The following is a 17,886-nucleotide window of genomic DNA, read 5'->3' on the forward strand; positions in this document are numbered from 1 at the left end:
GGTCAACGTGACATTGAGACCGAAAACGGTGTTGATCGATAACTGAAGAACGCTTTGGCCTACAGACGTCAAACTTCATAGGATGATTGCCTGTGGACAGCAGATGAACTTTATTGGTTTTGGGGGTCAGAAGATCAAAGGGCAAGGTCACAGTGATCTTGAGACAGAAAACGGTTTCTGATCAATAAGTAAAGCACGGTAAAACTCACGGACCTGCAATTTTATAATTAACCATATGTTTATTTACAAACTGCCAGAAGTTTTATAAAAATCTACATTGTAGAAAAAATTATATTTTCGAAAAAAATTTCAACATGTGATTATCCCATAGACGCCAATTATAAAAAGTTGTATCATCTAAATTTTTAAAAAGACCAGGTTTAATCAAATTCTACACTCTAGAAAAAAAATCTGGATCCAAACTCACAGAACTACCCTAATAAGTTACTTATTTAATATCTTCCTAAGTATTGCTAGTTATCAAAAAAAAAAAAAAACGAAAATGTTCGGAGTATTCCGATTGTCTCAATAACTGCTGACACGATCCTTCGTGCCTCTGGGTGCTATGGACATAATTCCAGTGTTTAGCTTATCATCTGAACACAACGTGCTCAAGGTTAGCGATTGTGAACACTCGCCGTTCGTTCGTCAACCCGTCCATCCATCGTCCGTCAGTCCGTTAACATTTAGCTCGAAGTAGAGATCTATTGCAATCTCCCATTCGTCGACGTTAGCATCCGATTCGGCGTCCCGATTTGGTTAAGTTTTTTACGTGTAACCACTTGCGGCAACGAATTGAAATTTCACTGTGATTAAAAGACTTCCGATGCACAGGTTCCATAACTCTATATTGCTATTTTACAAAATTATGCCTCAGTTTCTCACTCCGCAATTTTTGGTTAATGTTTTGTTTGTATGTTGGTATCCAAGTACTCAGTATTTCTGTTCGTTTAAAAGTAACAATTGCAAGTTACTTAAATGATAAAGGTAACAGAAAAACAAACCAGCAACTATTACGAATAACAAAGTTTATTTTTAAAAGTAACAATTCAGATACCTTGAAAGTGTTAACTAGCCGTAACGTCTAATTTTATTATGCAAGAATAGACCAAATCCTGTCCTGGACAAATTTAAATCCAATCTGGTAGGGCGACAATTAGGCCATTCAAAAAGTTGAACCCGGGCCAAATTTTTAACAAGGCAAGTTATATACCAAAATGTTTGTAAAGGTCTGAAGTTTATCGGGCTGCCGGTATAAATTGGCATAAATGGTGGCGATCTGAGAAATCTAAGATGGCGTCCAAGATGGCCGCCACAAAAGTAATGATGACTACAATTTTTAAACACACCATCATGTTTACATTTTCATATAAAATGTAATTATTTTTCTGTTTAATGTTTAACTACGATATCTCAGATTTTATGACTATCTATTCAACATAATGGTGCCGTGAATACTACTCAGTGAGCAGTGCTCACGGTAATGTGAACACTACTCAGTGAGCAGTACTCATGGTGCCGTGAACATTACTCAGTGAGCAGTACTCGCGACGCCGTGAACAATGCTCAGTGAGCAGAACTCACAGTACCGTGAATACTTCTCAGTGATCAGTACTCATGGTGCCGTCAACACTACTCAGTGAGCAGTACTCACGGCGCCGTGAACACTACTCAGTGAGCAGTACTCACGGTAATGTGAACACTACTCAGTGAGCAGTACTCACGGTAATGTGAACACTACTCGGTGAGCAGTACTCACGGTAATGTGAACACTACTCGGTGAGCAGTACTCACGGCGCCGTGAACTCTACTCAGTGAGCAGTACTCACGGCGCCGTGAACACTTCTCAGTGAGCAATACTCACGGAAATGTGAACACTACTCATTGAGCAGTACTCACGGTAATGTGAACAATACCCAGTGAGCAGTACTCACAGTACAGTACCGTGAATACTACCCAGTAAGTAGTACTCACAGTGCCGTGAACACTACTAGACGATCAATGTTTTGTGAAAAGTACTCAGAGCTGTGATCACTCAACACTGATCATTAGCAATGATCACAGAGAAATTGTAACCCCAGCACACTTAGAGTCCTTCCCACTGAAGACTTCTCACCACACTAAAAAGGGACACCGTTGTAAAAAAAGTGACCGTGCGACCACATACACGCATCACAGGATCGATGCGAAAAAGGGGCGACATTTTTGTCAACCTACCATACCCCCTTTTGGGATAGGATATCACTCAACTATTAAACAAAGGGTGTGAAGAAATAGTCTATATATTATAACTTATAACTTATAACTTTATATTTTATTAAAGTGTCATGTAAAGCATACATAGCATTTTACATAATGTATAAAACAGTCACGTTTAAACAGTTTTACATCCAGCCATTACTGACTTATGAGACACTAAAACAGTATAAAACATAAAATTTTTACATCAAAATGTTTAGTTTAAAAGTATCCATATTGTATATATGGCATCTTTCTTATGTTTAAGCAGGGTAATAGTGTCAGTTTGTTTTAAGATTTGACATTTAAAACCGAATATGATTATATATCTTATTGTTTTTACAATATGACGATGATTATTTTTTTCAGCTCCAGGAAAACTGATTTATTAGACTTTTAATTATTTAAGTGACATCATGGAAACGTTTTATAATGTTCTATCAAGGTGCATATAATATTTCAAGTTATGTAAAAATCTACACTATTTTTGTATGCAAATCTTTGCTTGAGGCAATATGCGCACACTAATTGAAAAGCATTGAAAACCTGTCTATAGATAATACGACACTATATGTGTCCAAATAACAAATATCAATAAATGTACTAATATACAGAATTTAAAACAATTACCGTAAATGAACCAAATATGTAGTTATTCTGATGTTCTGATCTCATAATGGATGAAAATCCCTATCCTTGGAGGAATACAAAACATAAAATAGAACTAGAAACTGACCAAAACATTTGTTTTTCATACCTGCATAACCTGAGGAAAAAAATAGACACATGTATCAATATATAGCAACTTTTTCAAGTACTTTTCTGTTTACCTGCTTGAAATGCGCATACAAAGTCACATTAGTATGAGTACCTTTTGCAGCAGTTTTACTGTAAAACGTCAATAATTGTCCTTCTTTGTATCAGATAATCCTTTTGTGCCATTCTTGAATTCTTTCAAAAGGATTTATAAGTTCTAATTTTCAAAACTATAAATTAGTGATAATGAATGGGTAAAATTTGCATTTTAGCAGGAATTTGACCTTTTGACATATATTATTTACCTTTAAATATAATAATTTAAATGTTTTACAATTCATGAAAGGTGTATTGCAATAATTCTACAAAACAATGCATGACAGCAGTTTATTTCATCAAAAGTGAATGATGAAAACCTTATTTATTTAACAAAAAGCACCTTTTTCATTTTATGGCGGCCATCTTAGACGCAATCTGGGATTTCTCAGCTTGCCATCATTTATGCCAATTTATGCCGGCATTTTCGGAATCTACAAGCTTTTACGAACATTTCGGTATATAACATGCCTTGTTAAAAATTAGGTCCAGGTTACCCCTAGAAATAGTGGACTTCCTTGGCCGAAGTCACCCGACCAATCAGTATTAATCTCCTCTCTTTAAAGATCCATAATGTCAATGTAAACCCATCAAATGTTAACTGTAGAAACTGTTAATATTTTGTTAATAAGAAATACAGGAAGAACATCTTGCTTAGGTTCTACAGACAACTGTGTATAAATTTCACGGGCTTTGCCAGTGAGAACACTTTGAGGTAGAAGACTCCAATATTTTCCCTAGGCCATTTAATATGTTAGGTGACACTTAAGGAAGAAGAACTTGGAGAAGGATCTGTTCTTCTACTTGACAGTTCTAACTTTTCTTCTTTAATTCAGATTGCATTCGTTTCTCCTCTAACAACATTCTTCTCTCTCCGTTTCTAACTTTTTCTCCTCAAGTCGCATTCTTTCTTCTCTCTCCGTTTCTAACTTTTTCTCCTCAAACCGCATTCTTTCTTCTCTCTCCGTTTCTAACTTTTTCTCCTCAAACCGGAATCTTTCTTCTCTCTTCTTTTCTGATTTTTTCTTCTTAAACCGCATCCGTTTCTAACTTTTTCTCCCCGAACCGCATTCTTTCTTCTCTCTCCGTTTCTTTCTTTTTTTGAAATTCCAACTTTATTTGTATTTCTTTTAATTTTAAATCAGACTCGGTTTCAACAATAAGTGACTTAGCAGATAAAAACACATTAAAAATGTTTTCATCCATGAAGTATTGAACAATAATATTCTTAATTTCTTGTTTGAACATGGGGGTCTTTGTTTCAGATATTTCATAATACTTGGCAAGCAGAAGTAAATCAGACTTCTTATCTAACTGGAACATCTTCTGGGGGTGGCTTAGCCACAAACTTATCAATATTAAACGACATATTGAGAGCTAGTATGTGTACCCAAAATCGAAATTAGGAAGTTTTTTGTACAAAATAATTGTAAAGAAACTAGCTGGAAAGTCTCAAAATATGAATTATAAGATATAGCAATTAAATGTTCGTATTCTAACTTCATCCAATTATCCACTGTGTTGATCTATCACGCATTACACAAGTTCCATCCATAACTCTATTATTCATATTTACAAAATTATGCCCCTTCTTCGAATAAGAAGTTTTTGGTTATTTTTAGCTTACCTGAGCCAAAGGCTCATGGTGAGCTTTTGTGACCGCTTAATGTCGTAGTCCGTCGTTTTTCGTCAGTCGTCCGTCCGTCAACATTTTCTAAATGAATCCTCTTCTTGAAAACCACTTGGCAGAATTACACCAAACTTCAAAGGAATGTTGATCTATCACGCATTACACAAGTTCCATCCATAACTCTATTATTCATATTTACAAAATTATGCCCCTTCTTCGAATAAGAAGTTTTTGGTTATTTTTAGCTTACCGGAGCCAAAGGCTCATGGTAAGCTTTTGTGACCGCTTAATGTCCGTAGTCCGTCGTTTTTCGTCAGTCGTCCGTCCGTCAACATTTTCTAAATGAATCCTCTTCTTGAAAACCACTTGGCAGAATTACACCAAACTTCAAAGGAATGGTCCTTGGGTAGCCCCCTTTCAAAACTATCCAAAGAATTGAATTCCATGCAGAACTCTGGTTGCCATGGCAACCAAAAGGAAAAAAAAATCTTCTTGTCCAAAACCGCAATCCGTATAGCCTTGATATTTGGCATGTGACATCATCTAATGGTCCTCTATGAAGATTGTTCAAATTGTACCCCTGAATGAAAAGAGGTCCTGCCCCGGGGGTCACAAGTTTTACATAGACTTATATAGGAAAAATCTTTAAAAATCTTCGTCTCTAAAACCACAAGACCTAGGCCTTTGATATTTGGTATGTAGCATTGCCTTATGGTCATCTACCAAAATTATTCAAACTATAACACTGGGGTGAAAAGAGGCCCTGCCCCGGAGCTTCTGAAGTTTTACATAGACTTATATAGTAAAAAAAATTCTTGCCTGTAACTGCAGGGCCAAGGCTTTTGATATTTAGTGTGTTGCATTCATTCCCTTGTGGTCCTCTACAAAAATTGTTCAAATTATGCCCCTGGGGTGGAAAGAGGCCCTGCCGTGGGGGGGGGGGGGGGTCCCAAATTCAACATAGACTTATATAGGGAAAAATATAAAAATTTGAAAGTTCACATGACGAATCTTCTCAAACTTTGGCCTGAAGCATCCTTGTATGGTGTAATCTTAAGTTTGCTCAACTGTTTCTTTTGACACATTTCTTGGACCGCTAGGGCTACGAATACAAACATCTTTAAATGACTCCTCGTGAACCGTAAGAAAGGCTTTTAGTTTGACTGTTAAAAAAATAGGTAGAGCTATTGGACTCACATTTGCGTCGGCGTCAACTTCCCGATTATGTTAAGTTTTGTATGTAAGCTGCTATCTCGGTAACGTCACCACTTGTGGAATGGATTGAAACTTCGCACACCGAAGAAAATGGACTTACACTGCACAGGTTCCATAACTCTATTTTACTTTTTTACAAAAGTATGCCCCTTTTTCAACCTAGCCGTTTTGGGTTAAGTTTTTGTATGTGAGTTGGTATGATCTCAGTTCCACAAATGGGAATGGATTGAAACTTCACACACTTGTACACTGTCATAATCTGACATGCAATGTTCAGGTTCCATAACTCTACTTTACATTTTACAAAATTATGCCCCTTTTTCGACTTAGCCGTTTTTGGTTAAGTTTCTGTATGTAAGCTAGTATCTCAGTACCAATGAATGGGAATGAAATTGAAACTTCACACAATTATTCACTGTCATGATCTGGCAGTCAGTACACAGGTTCCATTATCTCTACTTTGCACTTTTACAAAATTATGCCCACTTTTTTTGACTTAGCAGACTTTTGGTTAAGTTTTTGTATGTAAGCTGGTATCTCAGTACACACTAATGGGGAATGGATTGAAACTTCACACAATTGTCCATTGGCATGCGCTGATATGCATAGCACAGGTTCCATTTGGAAGTTTACAAAATTATGCCCCTTTTTCGATTTTAATATTCATTCAATTGACAAGGCTGTTGAATTGTCGAGCGTTGCTGTCCTCCGACAGCTCTTGTTTACAAAAGTAGTATTATCATTGTACGGGCATCTCAGTTTTGTTCTATTTGTTAAATAGTTCCTCCTAACCCCTTTTACGGAAGAGCAGTAGTGCCAGGTGTATGTTATTTATTAACTCGAAGTTAATATATTGAAATTCGTAGTGTCATGATCTATATGCAAACTCAAATGATATGATGAGCGACTTTTTCATTTCCTTTGAAAATCAATAATTTACGTCTTAGACAGTTGGCTAACTGGGAAAAGAGGCCTGGTTAACAAATCCGTAGGCATTTTTTAGTACAATATGGTATCATACCTTAAAACGTTCGTTATTCTTTCTTCCATTCAACCAGGGTGGATACCAAGCTCAAAAATCCATTTTTTATTTTTTGTGAGGCCCCAAATGGGGACAATTAGTTTTTTCTCAATTTTAAGGGAAATTAAAGAAAATTTTCATTTTTATCATTATTTGATGAAATGTGTATCTGTTTTAGATTGAATGTATTGTAATATGAATAAATATGTTCATCACACTAATTATTTTAAAATTTGAGGCCCATTGCAGGGTTTTTAAAAAATGTTTTGAAATTTTTGATAGGTAACGCATAATTTAGAAGTATATTGTTTTTACTCTATTTGTGAAATCTCTACGATAGTAAGGTTGAGTATTTAAGGTTCAGGTGTGTAACAGGCATTCTAATACACAAAATAATAAAAACGGCACCACTATGGGGTCATGTTATTGTAGAATAATTGATAAGCAAATTTTAAAGTTTGTTGAAAAAGTTTGGTAAATTGCCCTCTTCTTTCATAAGTTGTAAACCATAAAATTTACCAGACTATTTCCTTCAAAGCAATTTAATATTTGTTGTTCTTAGGTAGTTATTTTACCCCCTCCCTCACCCCCAGCCCCACCCCTCCCCCCAAAAAAAGAAAAACCCCAATTTTGAGGCTCCAAAGGGGTTTAAATTACACACATTACATAATAATTTAGATCAATAAGTACTTATTAGTTAACAGAATCATTGCTGAAATATATTTAGCATATGACGATTTATGATTCACCGTTTTATATATATTGTGGTATTCACATCTCTTTAATAGGATGTAAGTGGAACTTTAACTAATATGCCATAGTATAATAATAGTTCAAAGACCAGATTATTCTTAAATGTGTGCCCTCTTGATATACTCGTAGCAAGCCTACGATTATATTCATTGGCAATGTCACCTATACATGTTTCTTTATTCATCTGATCTCTTGTAACATTGGAATAATTATACCCCCAAACAACAATCAGATCACTTGATTCAACTAGCCAGAGAGACACATTTTTTTTAACCAATTTGATATCAGCGGAGCAGTTGTCAAGTATTTAGGTTTCCGCTGCTCAATCTGGAGGTCAGCATTTCACGTACCACATGACACCAATACTGGTGTGTGACCACTTCAGTAAATGTCACAATGACACTGCACAGCTGATAGTTACATTTTTTATTGTAAGTATTTCATTACCTGAAAGGGATCACTGATGTTCATGTGAACATGTAGCGCCTATTTTCCCAACCAGCTACGTTTTTGGTAGGTGGTGTTAATGAAGTAGCCACAAAGGGGCTAGAAAATTCTAATATTTTCAAAAATGATGTAAATTAAATCATTAGTATTTTGTGTAATTTTGTGCCTTCCAGATTGTAGATATCGGGTCTTCTTTGTCCTCATATACTCGCCTCTATTCATGATATAGGAACAAGAATGTCCAGGATCTGTTAAATCTTTGTTTACAATTTTGATAATTGATTAAGTATGTATATTTTGTTGTTCGTTATTAACGATACCTGTAAGGATTCCTGAGAGTAAGCATTTTTATATACAAATGACTGCATGAAACGATTTTCCTGGCACCATAGTGATGGTCAGGGCTAGATTCCAACCTGAGGGCCCTCCATGTAGTTCAACATTGAAATTTGTTAATGGTCATTTTTTCAGTTCTAGGCTTATTATGCTCTAGAAGTCTATTTTGCTCAGGTTAAAAGAACTGAATACATGTCTTAATAGTTGTTAGGCTTACTTTGTATCTAAATTTACAGAAACATTTCGTATTATACATACTTTGCCATCACGTCTTTTATTTACACTGTTATGAAACTCTGAAAAGTTGGAAGGATCAGGAGAAAGGTTTACTTAACTTTTTACTGGTTTAATTTCCAAGTTGTGTTTTTGCAACTGACAGTTCCAAATCTGTCCTCCACTTTTGTTCCTTTTTGTGTCCGTATCTTTCTCGTTATTTTATATATTTTACTTTGTTCATGTATATAAAATGTAAAGTTTATCGTGTACACCATACAATCACTGATCTGGGGTTTTTGTTTGAGGGGGGAGGTTCTTTCTTCGAACGTACTTTTTCTTAATGAATATTTGTCCTTGCGATTTTTTTGTCTAGCCTTGTGCTTTGAAAATACTCTCAAAAAGTAAAAAATGCAACATTGCAACATCCATTCATTTGGACAGTCTAAGCATGACTTGTGTTACATGAGCATATGGCACCTGTGTTGTAATTCATTTCACTACCACCTCAGAAACTCATATTAATTACATTTCGATATACAGAAATTCGATCATCAGTAAGGAATGACATACCAAATATCCGTAAAGTCTTGATACTGTTAAATGATTAATAAATTGACCAAGAGTTTAAGTTTGATAAGTTTGAAGTTTTTAATTTGCGAAACACTTTTGTGTGATGTAGATGCGATTACAAACATTTACGTGTAATGTTACATAAGGTTTTCTATATTGTAGTAGTATTATTACATCTGGAGACTCCATCATTTCATAGTAACTGAATGTCAACTGGTCTTATAGCATACCACTGCTTCAACAAAATATTTTGAAAAATGCCTGTTCTGGCCATGGATAAAGTCCGATAACGATTTTAATAACACCAGCTGCCCAAAAGCCTTGCGCTCGACTATTAAACAACTTCAAAGACCATGACTGGGCAAGACTTACAAAACTGGTTACTTCCCGAGGTTTGACGACCAGAAGCACTATGTGAAATTTTAATCAAATGCATGTAGTTTCTGAAATACACCTTGTTTTTTAGGTACATGCTAAACTTTTACCAAATATTCTAGGTTGAAAACGAATCATATTTTGTATTAAACTCAGTCCAGATTATTTTTATTTCAGAAGGTTAGATGACACAAAAGCCTTATGTAAAGTTTTAATCCAACACATGTATTGGTTGCTAAGATATGAACTTACATGCAAAACTTATCCAAGATGAGGATGTCAACAAAAGCGACACCAACACCAGAGTAGACAGAATAGCTCTCACTATTCTTCAAATATACTGGAAGCTTGAAAAGTTTGGCAATTTATATGTGTATATCGATGTACATCAAATATTTACACACAAAGTTTTGCAAAAACAAAAAAAAAGAAATATTTGGCAAAAAAAAATGATCTTGCGTGTTTACTTTTCTGAATGTATATATCGGTTCAGTATTCCATATTTGGGCAATTTGACTGTATGTGTCTCAACAGTTAGTACCAATAAACCGATATTTTACGCATTCTTATTGTAGTAACAATTAAATAAAAACAAGGAAATGAAATGCAGCGAAGTAACATGTATATGTAATACATGTATATTGGCTCTACAATTTCTTGAAATTCTCAGAGTTACTTATTCTATATGTATCAAAGTGTTTTGCGAAAGTCTCGGCTTTAGTGTTCTCAGACTTCCATAGAAAGTGATGTTGCAATAATAAAAACAATAAAATTACATTACACAATAAGTTTTGGTACAATTAATATTTTAAGACTGCGTGAGTATCCACACACTTAACTGAATGTTACGTTGATGGCAAAAATGATATGCAGCTTGTCCGGTTGAAATTGTTCATTTTCAGCGTAACTCCTTTTGGGGCCTCTTGAATCATATATGGAATTTCAAAGAAAACATAATATGTCTTAGTTTTTTATATGCACTGGATACTATAGAGGATAAACATTTATTTCTTAATTACATGTTAATACCAAGGTACCGCAAATTTTAACATATTGGATACGTCACATCATCATGTAAATGCCGTCTGACGGAAAACCCCCAATTTAGGGCCTCGTACTCTTTAATTTCACTTGAAAATTACATTTATACCTCAAATTATATTATATAATTGAATCTTTCCACTCTATTATATATTTAAGTAGGATTTCCCTAATTTAAGCAACATTTTACTTTCATTATTATTTCTTATCACGTGCACCCCTTTTGGGGCCTCACGAAAACTTGAATAGGGATACTTGAGCCTGGTATCCACCCTGGCTGAATTCCATATACCCCAACGAACATTTTGATGTATGATACCATATTGTACTAAAAAATGCCTACGGATTTTTTTCTCGGGGCTTTCGCCAACTGTCTATCTGATAATTTTCTGTCATTAAATTTAGATTGCCAGCCCAATGGTGACATTGTTATTCAAAATCCGGATATCAGCTATATGAGATCGGCAACGGCAGGAACAAACACTACCATCTGCAATGTGACAAAGACGCCGGACATATCGTCCTTCACTGTATCCGGTTGTGAAAAGGTTACACTCTTCCTACTGTATTTAGATGCGATAAGATTATATTCTTCTTCATTTAATGTAACTGTATGTAACGAGATTTACACACTCCTCTCATCCCAATCTTATTGACTATAACTGGGTGTAGTTAGGGAGGCAAGTATCAAGAGGCATATATTGCCGGGTGGGTCCAATCGAACCTGTCATGCGAGAAAGCCATTTAGCTGGATTCCCGAAGGTCTGTGGTTCTTTCAAAGTGCCGCCCGTACTTAAACAATGCCCCAATGTACACCGTGGATTTTATTATGTCATCTTAATTTTACTTCTCTGCGAAACAACTTTAGATACAAGTTAGTCTTTCAGGAAACCTGTTAGAAACTTTGATTGACAAACATTTTGCTGTTAGTTAAATATGCATGTATCATTTATGCAAATAATTTAAAGGCACTGACCTCAGATTTTGCAATCGTCTTTGTAGATGAACTTGATCATATTGCGGCTGGCTTAGAAGGTCGGTTCTACCAGGCCGCTCGTGATGAAGTGCACGAGGACCTGGGTCTTCTCACCATTAGCTGAAGTGCATATGACCTAAATTGTGTCGTGCGAGTTAACCAAAAAAAAAATGATATATTGCGAGCATTAAAACATTAGCCCCCCCCACCATTTTAAGGGGTGGGGGGGGGGGGGCGGGCACTTGGAGTTGCCTTTGTCCGTGTCTGTGTGTCCGTGCGTCCGTCCCATTTTGTGTCGTTCATATCTCAGAAAAGTATTTGACCCAGAGTCATCATACCTCACAGGATTGGTATTCAGCACGGGATGTTAAACAACAGGGGGTTTAATTTGGATCTCAAACAGCTGAACCAGAGTTATGGCCCTTGGCTTAGTAGCAGTCAAAACTATGCATAAAAAGGGCCTAAGTTTGTGTCGCATGTATCTCAAGAAGTATTTGACCCAGTATTATGAAACATTACAGGAATATTATTCAGCATGTAGAATTGTGCACCTAGAGTTTTGTTTGAGATATCACTCAACAAGACCAGTGTTATGGCCCTTGACTTAGCCAAAAATATGCATGTAAAGGCATCAGTGGCATGAAAGTTGTGTCGCACATATCTCAAAAGTATTTGATTTAGGTTCATGAAACATGACAAGAATATTATTCAGCATGTGAACTTTTGCACGTGGGATTTTGTTTCAGATTTCTGTCAGTCAGACTAGAGTCCCTTGATTGTCAAAAGTATGCATAAATGGGATACAAGTTTGTGTTGCATGTATCTAAAAAGTGTTTGACTTACAGCCATTAACTTAAGGGGATTGTTATACAGCATGTGAAGTTGCAAACCCAGTGTTTTGTTTGGGATTTCACTCAACCAGATATGAGTTATGGTCCTTGACTTGGTGAAAAATACACATAAAGTGTTTGAAAGTTTGTGTTTCAAATATCTTAAAACGTATTTAACCTGAGTCATGAAACCATGTAGGAATATTATCCAGCTCGTGAATTTTTGCCTATGAGTTTTTTTGTATTATTTCATTTTGCAAGACCAGAGTTATGGCCCTTGACTAAGTAAAAAACTAACTGTTTGTGTCACATTTATCTCAAAATGTACTTGAGCTAGAGTCATAAAACGTTAGAGGATTGTTTTATGTGAAGTTTTTTTTTGTTTTTTTTTGTGGGGGATGGGGGGAGGGGTAGGGATTTCATTCAGCTAGGCCAGAGTTATGGTCCTTGACTTAGTGAAAAATACACATAAAGTTTGTAAAGGTTTGTGTCTCAAACGTCTTAAAATATTTCACCTACAGTTATGAAACCATGTACAGTGACAGGAGTGGGGGTACCTGTGCCCTGTAGTTGTTTCTAAACTATCTTTCAATGCCAAATCAAGGAAAAAACATGCCTGTAATGAGAATCGTACCCAGGTCGCCGCAGCAACAAACCTATACTTTCGTTCTTAACAAATACAACATGGAAGAATACGTACTTGATTATATAAAGCGTTAAAATTTTCAATTTTGAACGGAAAAAATAGTAAAAACAACTAATTTTTATGTGTTACTATGGAACGCCAGGGCTGCCTTATTTGCGTATTTTGTGTAACGTTATTACATACAATCATTATATACTTTATGTCATGGCGTGTGACAATACTATCAATATAATTGTGTTTTGACACTTTCCTTATATATTTTAAGAATTTATTTACGTTATAACATACATTAAATATATGTAGCCGTTATGTCAAGATATGTGATAATATCTTCACTATATAATATGATACTTTCCTTATGTCTTATCAGAATTTCATTATGTTATATCAAACGATCATTATATGTGATGGTTATATCATGATGTGCTATAATACCTTCGGCAATTAATATATTGATTGTATGTTATAACATAAATGGATTCTGATAAGATAATTATACTGGAAATATCATATGATAAATAAAAGGTATTAATCCATGTCATGACATAATCATCACAATTAATGAGTGTTTACTATAACATAATGAAATCGTAATAGATATAAGGGGAGAATTATATCATATATCGAATGCATTATAACACATCACATAATAATGATTGATTGCTATAACATAATGAAAGTCTAGTAAAACGTAAGGAAAGTGTTATATCATATATTGAAGGTATTATCACATATTATGAAATAATGGCTATAAATATTGCCTTATAACAAATCATGATTAAACAGGAGGGAAATGCCATGTAATGTATTGAAGGAATTGTCAAATGTACATGACAGAACTGTCACATATAATGATTATTTGCTATATCATAATGAAATTCTAATAAGATATAAGGGAAGTATCATATAATATATCGAAAGTATTATCACGCGTCATGACATAACCATCACATATAATGATTGATTGCTAAAACATAATGCGAATCTAATAAGATGTAAGGTAGTATCATTTCATATATCGAAGGTATTATTAAGTAATGGCATAACCATCGTATATAATGATCCGTTGCTATAACAAAATGAAATTCTGATAAAGTATAAGGAAAGTATCATATCATATAGTGAAGATATTATCACAGATCTTGACATAACGGCTACATATATTTACTGTATGTTATAACATACATGTAGTTAAATTCTGAAAACATATAAGGAAAGTGTCAAAACATATCAAAGGCATTGATACTCTTCATGACATAACTATAACATATAATGATTCTGTGTAAAAACGTTACATGAACTGCGCAAATAAGGCAGCCCTGGCGTTCCATATGTTTCCATCAGTAACTAAGTTCCAAGGCCTTCTTCAGAAATATAGCAATAACTTTGACAGCTGAAACATTTTTGTTGTTGTCGAACGACCCGGAGGTCAATGCCTTTAAGAAAAATATCATTGACGTTTGATAATTGCATATTCTTTATCTGTAAGTATGAAATCAATCATGCATATGGTATAATGGATACCATTAAAATATTATAGTAAATTTGTTTAAATAAAAAAACAAAAATAAGTTGGGCCACAGATTTTCAAATTAATCATGAACCGCCCTTGACAAAGTTTAGTAAGAAATGACCAGAATTTTATTCAAAGTTCATTAGATACTTGCTACAGAATGTTTCATATACAACAACTTTATTCACACCCGTTAACCGGTTCCGAGCAAAACAGTTCGTGGCGGACAAAACAGTTCACCGATATTTTTACCGACATCTGCGTTGGGGTAAGTATTCTCCATCCAAGAATCGGTTGGTGCAAAATATATTAAAGTTTTTTATTTCAGTAAAAAGTAGCATGAACGAAGTACATGCCATGTGCTTCCCATTTAAAAGTAACTTATATTTAGTAAGTTATGACGAGTTAAATGTGTGATTTTGTTGAAAAAATGTGAAAATGAAAGTTTATCACGGTATATTTAATTCACTTTTCAATTTAGGTCTATTATATTAATGTCAACCTTTAAAATAATGTTTGCCCTGAATATTGTCCAATTTTTAAGCGACAAAACGCAATATTCAACGAGTTATAGACATTCAAACATGACATGGTCGAAAAAAAGTGTGGCGGCATTGCACAGCTCAAAATTATTTGTGTGGCGAGCAAAAGCAGTCCTGTGTCTTTCCATATTTTACTTAATAAATGGTCTAAATAGTGATATAAAGCTTGTTAATCTGATTGTTTCATATACTTCATTTCTTAAATCTTCCATAAGTTCTGCCGGTACATGTTATTTTTCAATCTCTTGAACACATGCATATATATTGTACGTTAATGCAAACTCCTTGTAGAATCGGGCTTTTCTGTCAGTCAGAGTTAGAGCAGGCTCGAACCTCCAGCAATCTATATCTTCCATTGTTTTGCCTTTACCCCTTGCAACTTTCTTTCCGTCTATGCCAATTTTGATAGGTTTTCCCCTACATAGTTTTCAAACATTTTTATAGTGTCTACAAAAACATCTGGTAGTATTGGTTACAATGCGTCCTTGGCTGTGATTGGTTTAGATGGCACTGCAAAGTTGAGTTTTGTGTAGAACAATCACCGGGAACTTGTTGCCCACTTACAACTTGACCTGTATTTCGGGGACCGGCCATGAAACGCAAAAATATCCTATGGAACAGCTTGAAACCAACTTTCCAAAAATTTAACTTTGTATCGTGCATCTGGGATGAAGAGGATTATGAAAACCATTCTACAACATCAAGGAACAACAAATAGTATATGTTTTCCATCGGGAACTGTTTACTAGCGACTAGAGATAGCCAGTTTTTATATAATTTTAACTGACCATGTTCCTTAAATGTTTCTATTACCTCCGATGTATTGTCATTAATATCACTGACAGTTAAATTAACTTCAGGTGGGTCTGTTTCTTCTGAAAAACAGGGAGAGGATTCTAATTTGAATGTTGAAGTGTTTCCAAATTCCTTGTTTTCGTTAACGTTTAGTGAAAGACTGTCTTCTGCTATTTCAGATAAAAAGAATTTTCAGTGTTGTTTTCTTCAAGTAGAACTGAAGTGTGTAACTGATTGCTTTCATCAACGGATAAGATATGTGCCACAGGTTTAATACATTCAAATAATTTTGTTCGATATCCAGTTTTTCATGTACGACAGCCAAGCTCAAGTTGTTTGTACTTTAACATGTCAAACTTATGGCTATTACAGAGGTGTTGAATTAACTGGCTGTAAACATCAGTTGTTGCATTACAGTAGTAGCACAGGTACATATGTATTGTGATCCTGATAGAAATATCGCAAATGATATGATAAAGTAAGTGGAACGTTCCTAAACGGGAAGGCATCACATCAAACTACCGTACCACTGCGAACATAATTTAAAAATGTAGGAAAACGTGTTGATGATATATTACATTGTTAGGCGGTTGTATGATTAATATATGCTTTGATTTCCATCTGTTTGTTAATAATAAAATAGTGTAAATTGCAGTGTTGTCTAATTAAAAACGTTACTTATTAAGACATACGAGCTTGATATCACTATTTAGATCATTTATTAAAGTAAAATAAAAAAGACACAGGACTGCTCTTGCTCGCCACACAAATAATTCTGAACTGTGCAATGCCGCCACACTTTTTTCCGACCATGTCATGTTCGAATGTCTATAACTCGTTGAATATTGCGTTTTGTCGCTTAAAATTTGGACAATATTCAGGGCAAACATTATTTTAAAGGTTGACGTTAATATAATAGACCTAAATTGAAAAGTGAACTAAATATACCGTGATGAACTTTCGTTTTCACATTTTTTCAACAAAATCACACATTTAACTCGTCATAACTTACTAAATATAGGTTACTTTTAAATGGGAAGCACATGGCATGTACTTCGTTCATGCTACTTTTTATTAAAATAAAAATCTTTGATATATTTTGCACCAACCGATTCTTGGATGGAGAATACTTACCCCAATGCAGATACCGGCAAAAATATCGGTGAACTGTTTTGTCCGCCACGAACTGTTTTGCTCGGAACCGGTTAACGGGTGTGTATATTAACATTAAAATTTTGAGAAAAGAAGAAATACTATGGTAGCTGATTTTAGGTCACTTCGTCATGACATTGTCACGTTGTCATGCGCGCGGTATATATAGCACATTTTGTTGTAATCTCCTGGATCGCCCGCAAATGTGCTAAACAAAATTTTGAAAGTTTTGTGTGTCATTTTGACGACAAAACGGGCGTACCAATGACGCATAACGAAATATAGAACGCGACAGAACGAATCATTTTATTTCATGCTGGCGTGCGCCCTAAGAACAAAATTTCATGTTGAGATGTTGAGGTGCACAAAAATGGGAAGTGAATGTTTCGTTGCTTGGTGTTGGTGTGCGAGCCATTAACAAACATTTCTTGTTGGCACACGCGCCAAGACGAAATAAAATGTTTCGTTTCCTTGCGTTGGCGCAGGCGCGCGTGCCAGAACGTCTCAACGAAAATGTATTACATAAGAGGGTTGACCCGGCAGTAATTTCACTTTGTTCATTGCGCATTTATTCATTGTTGTATTATCAAAGAAGATAGATCAGCATATGAGCTTACTCAATTATGATTACATAGTTAAATATCATTTTCTAGGATTGTTTCGTTTTAAATATATAGAACTTCAAATTTCACCCTTGACATTTCGCCGCACACAAAACAGCGCTTCTTTCATTTTCAT

General features: G+C 35.0%; 1 protein-coding gene across 1 annotated transcript in view; it reads left to right on the top strand.

The window, feature by feature from the left end:
- LOC123526488 (uncharacterized) overlaps window positions 1-17,886 on the top strand; it is a 58,591-nt gene that overhangs the window by 7,166 nt on the left and 33,539 nt on the right. Inside the window, exon 3 of the mRNA XM_045305664.2 lies at window positions 11,100-11,242. Coding sequence (XP_045161599.2) covers window positions 11,100-11,242 — 143 coding nt within the window. The remainder of the gene's footprint in view (window positions 1-11,099; window positions 11,243-17,886) is intronic.

This window comes from Mercenaria mercenaria, chromosome 1 (assembly GCF_021730395.1).
Source record: "Mercenaria mercenaria strain notata chromosome 1, MADL_Memer_1, whole genome shotgun sequence".
Classification (NCBI taxonomy): Eukaryota; Metazoa; Mollusca; class Bivalvia; order Venerida; family Veneridae; genus Mercenaria; species Mercenaria mercenaria.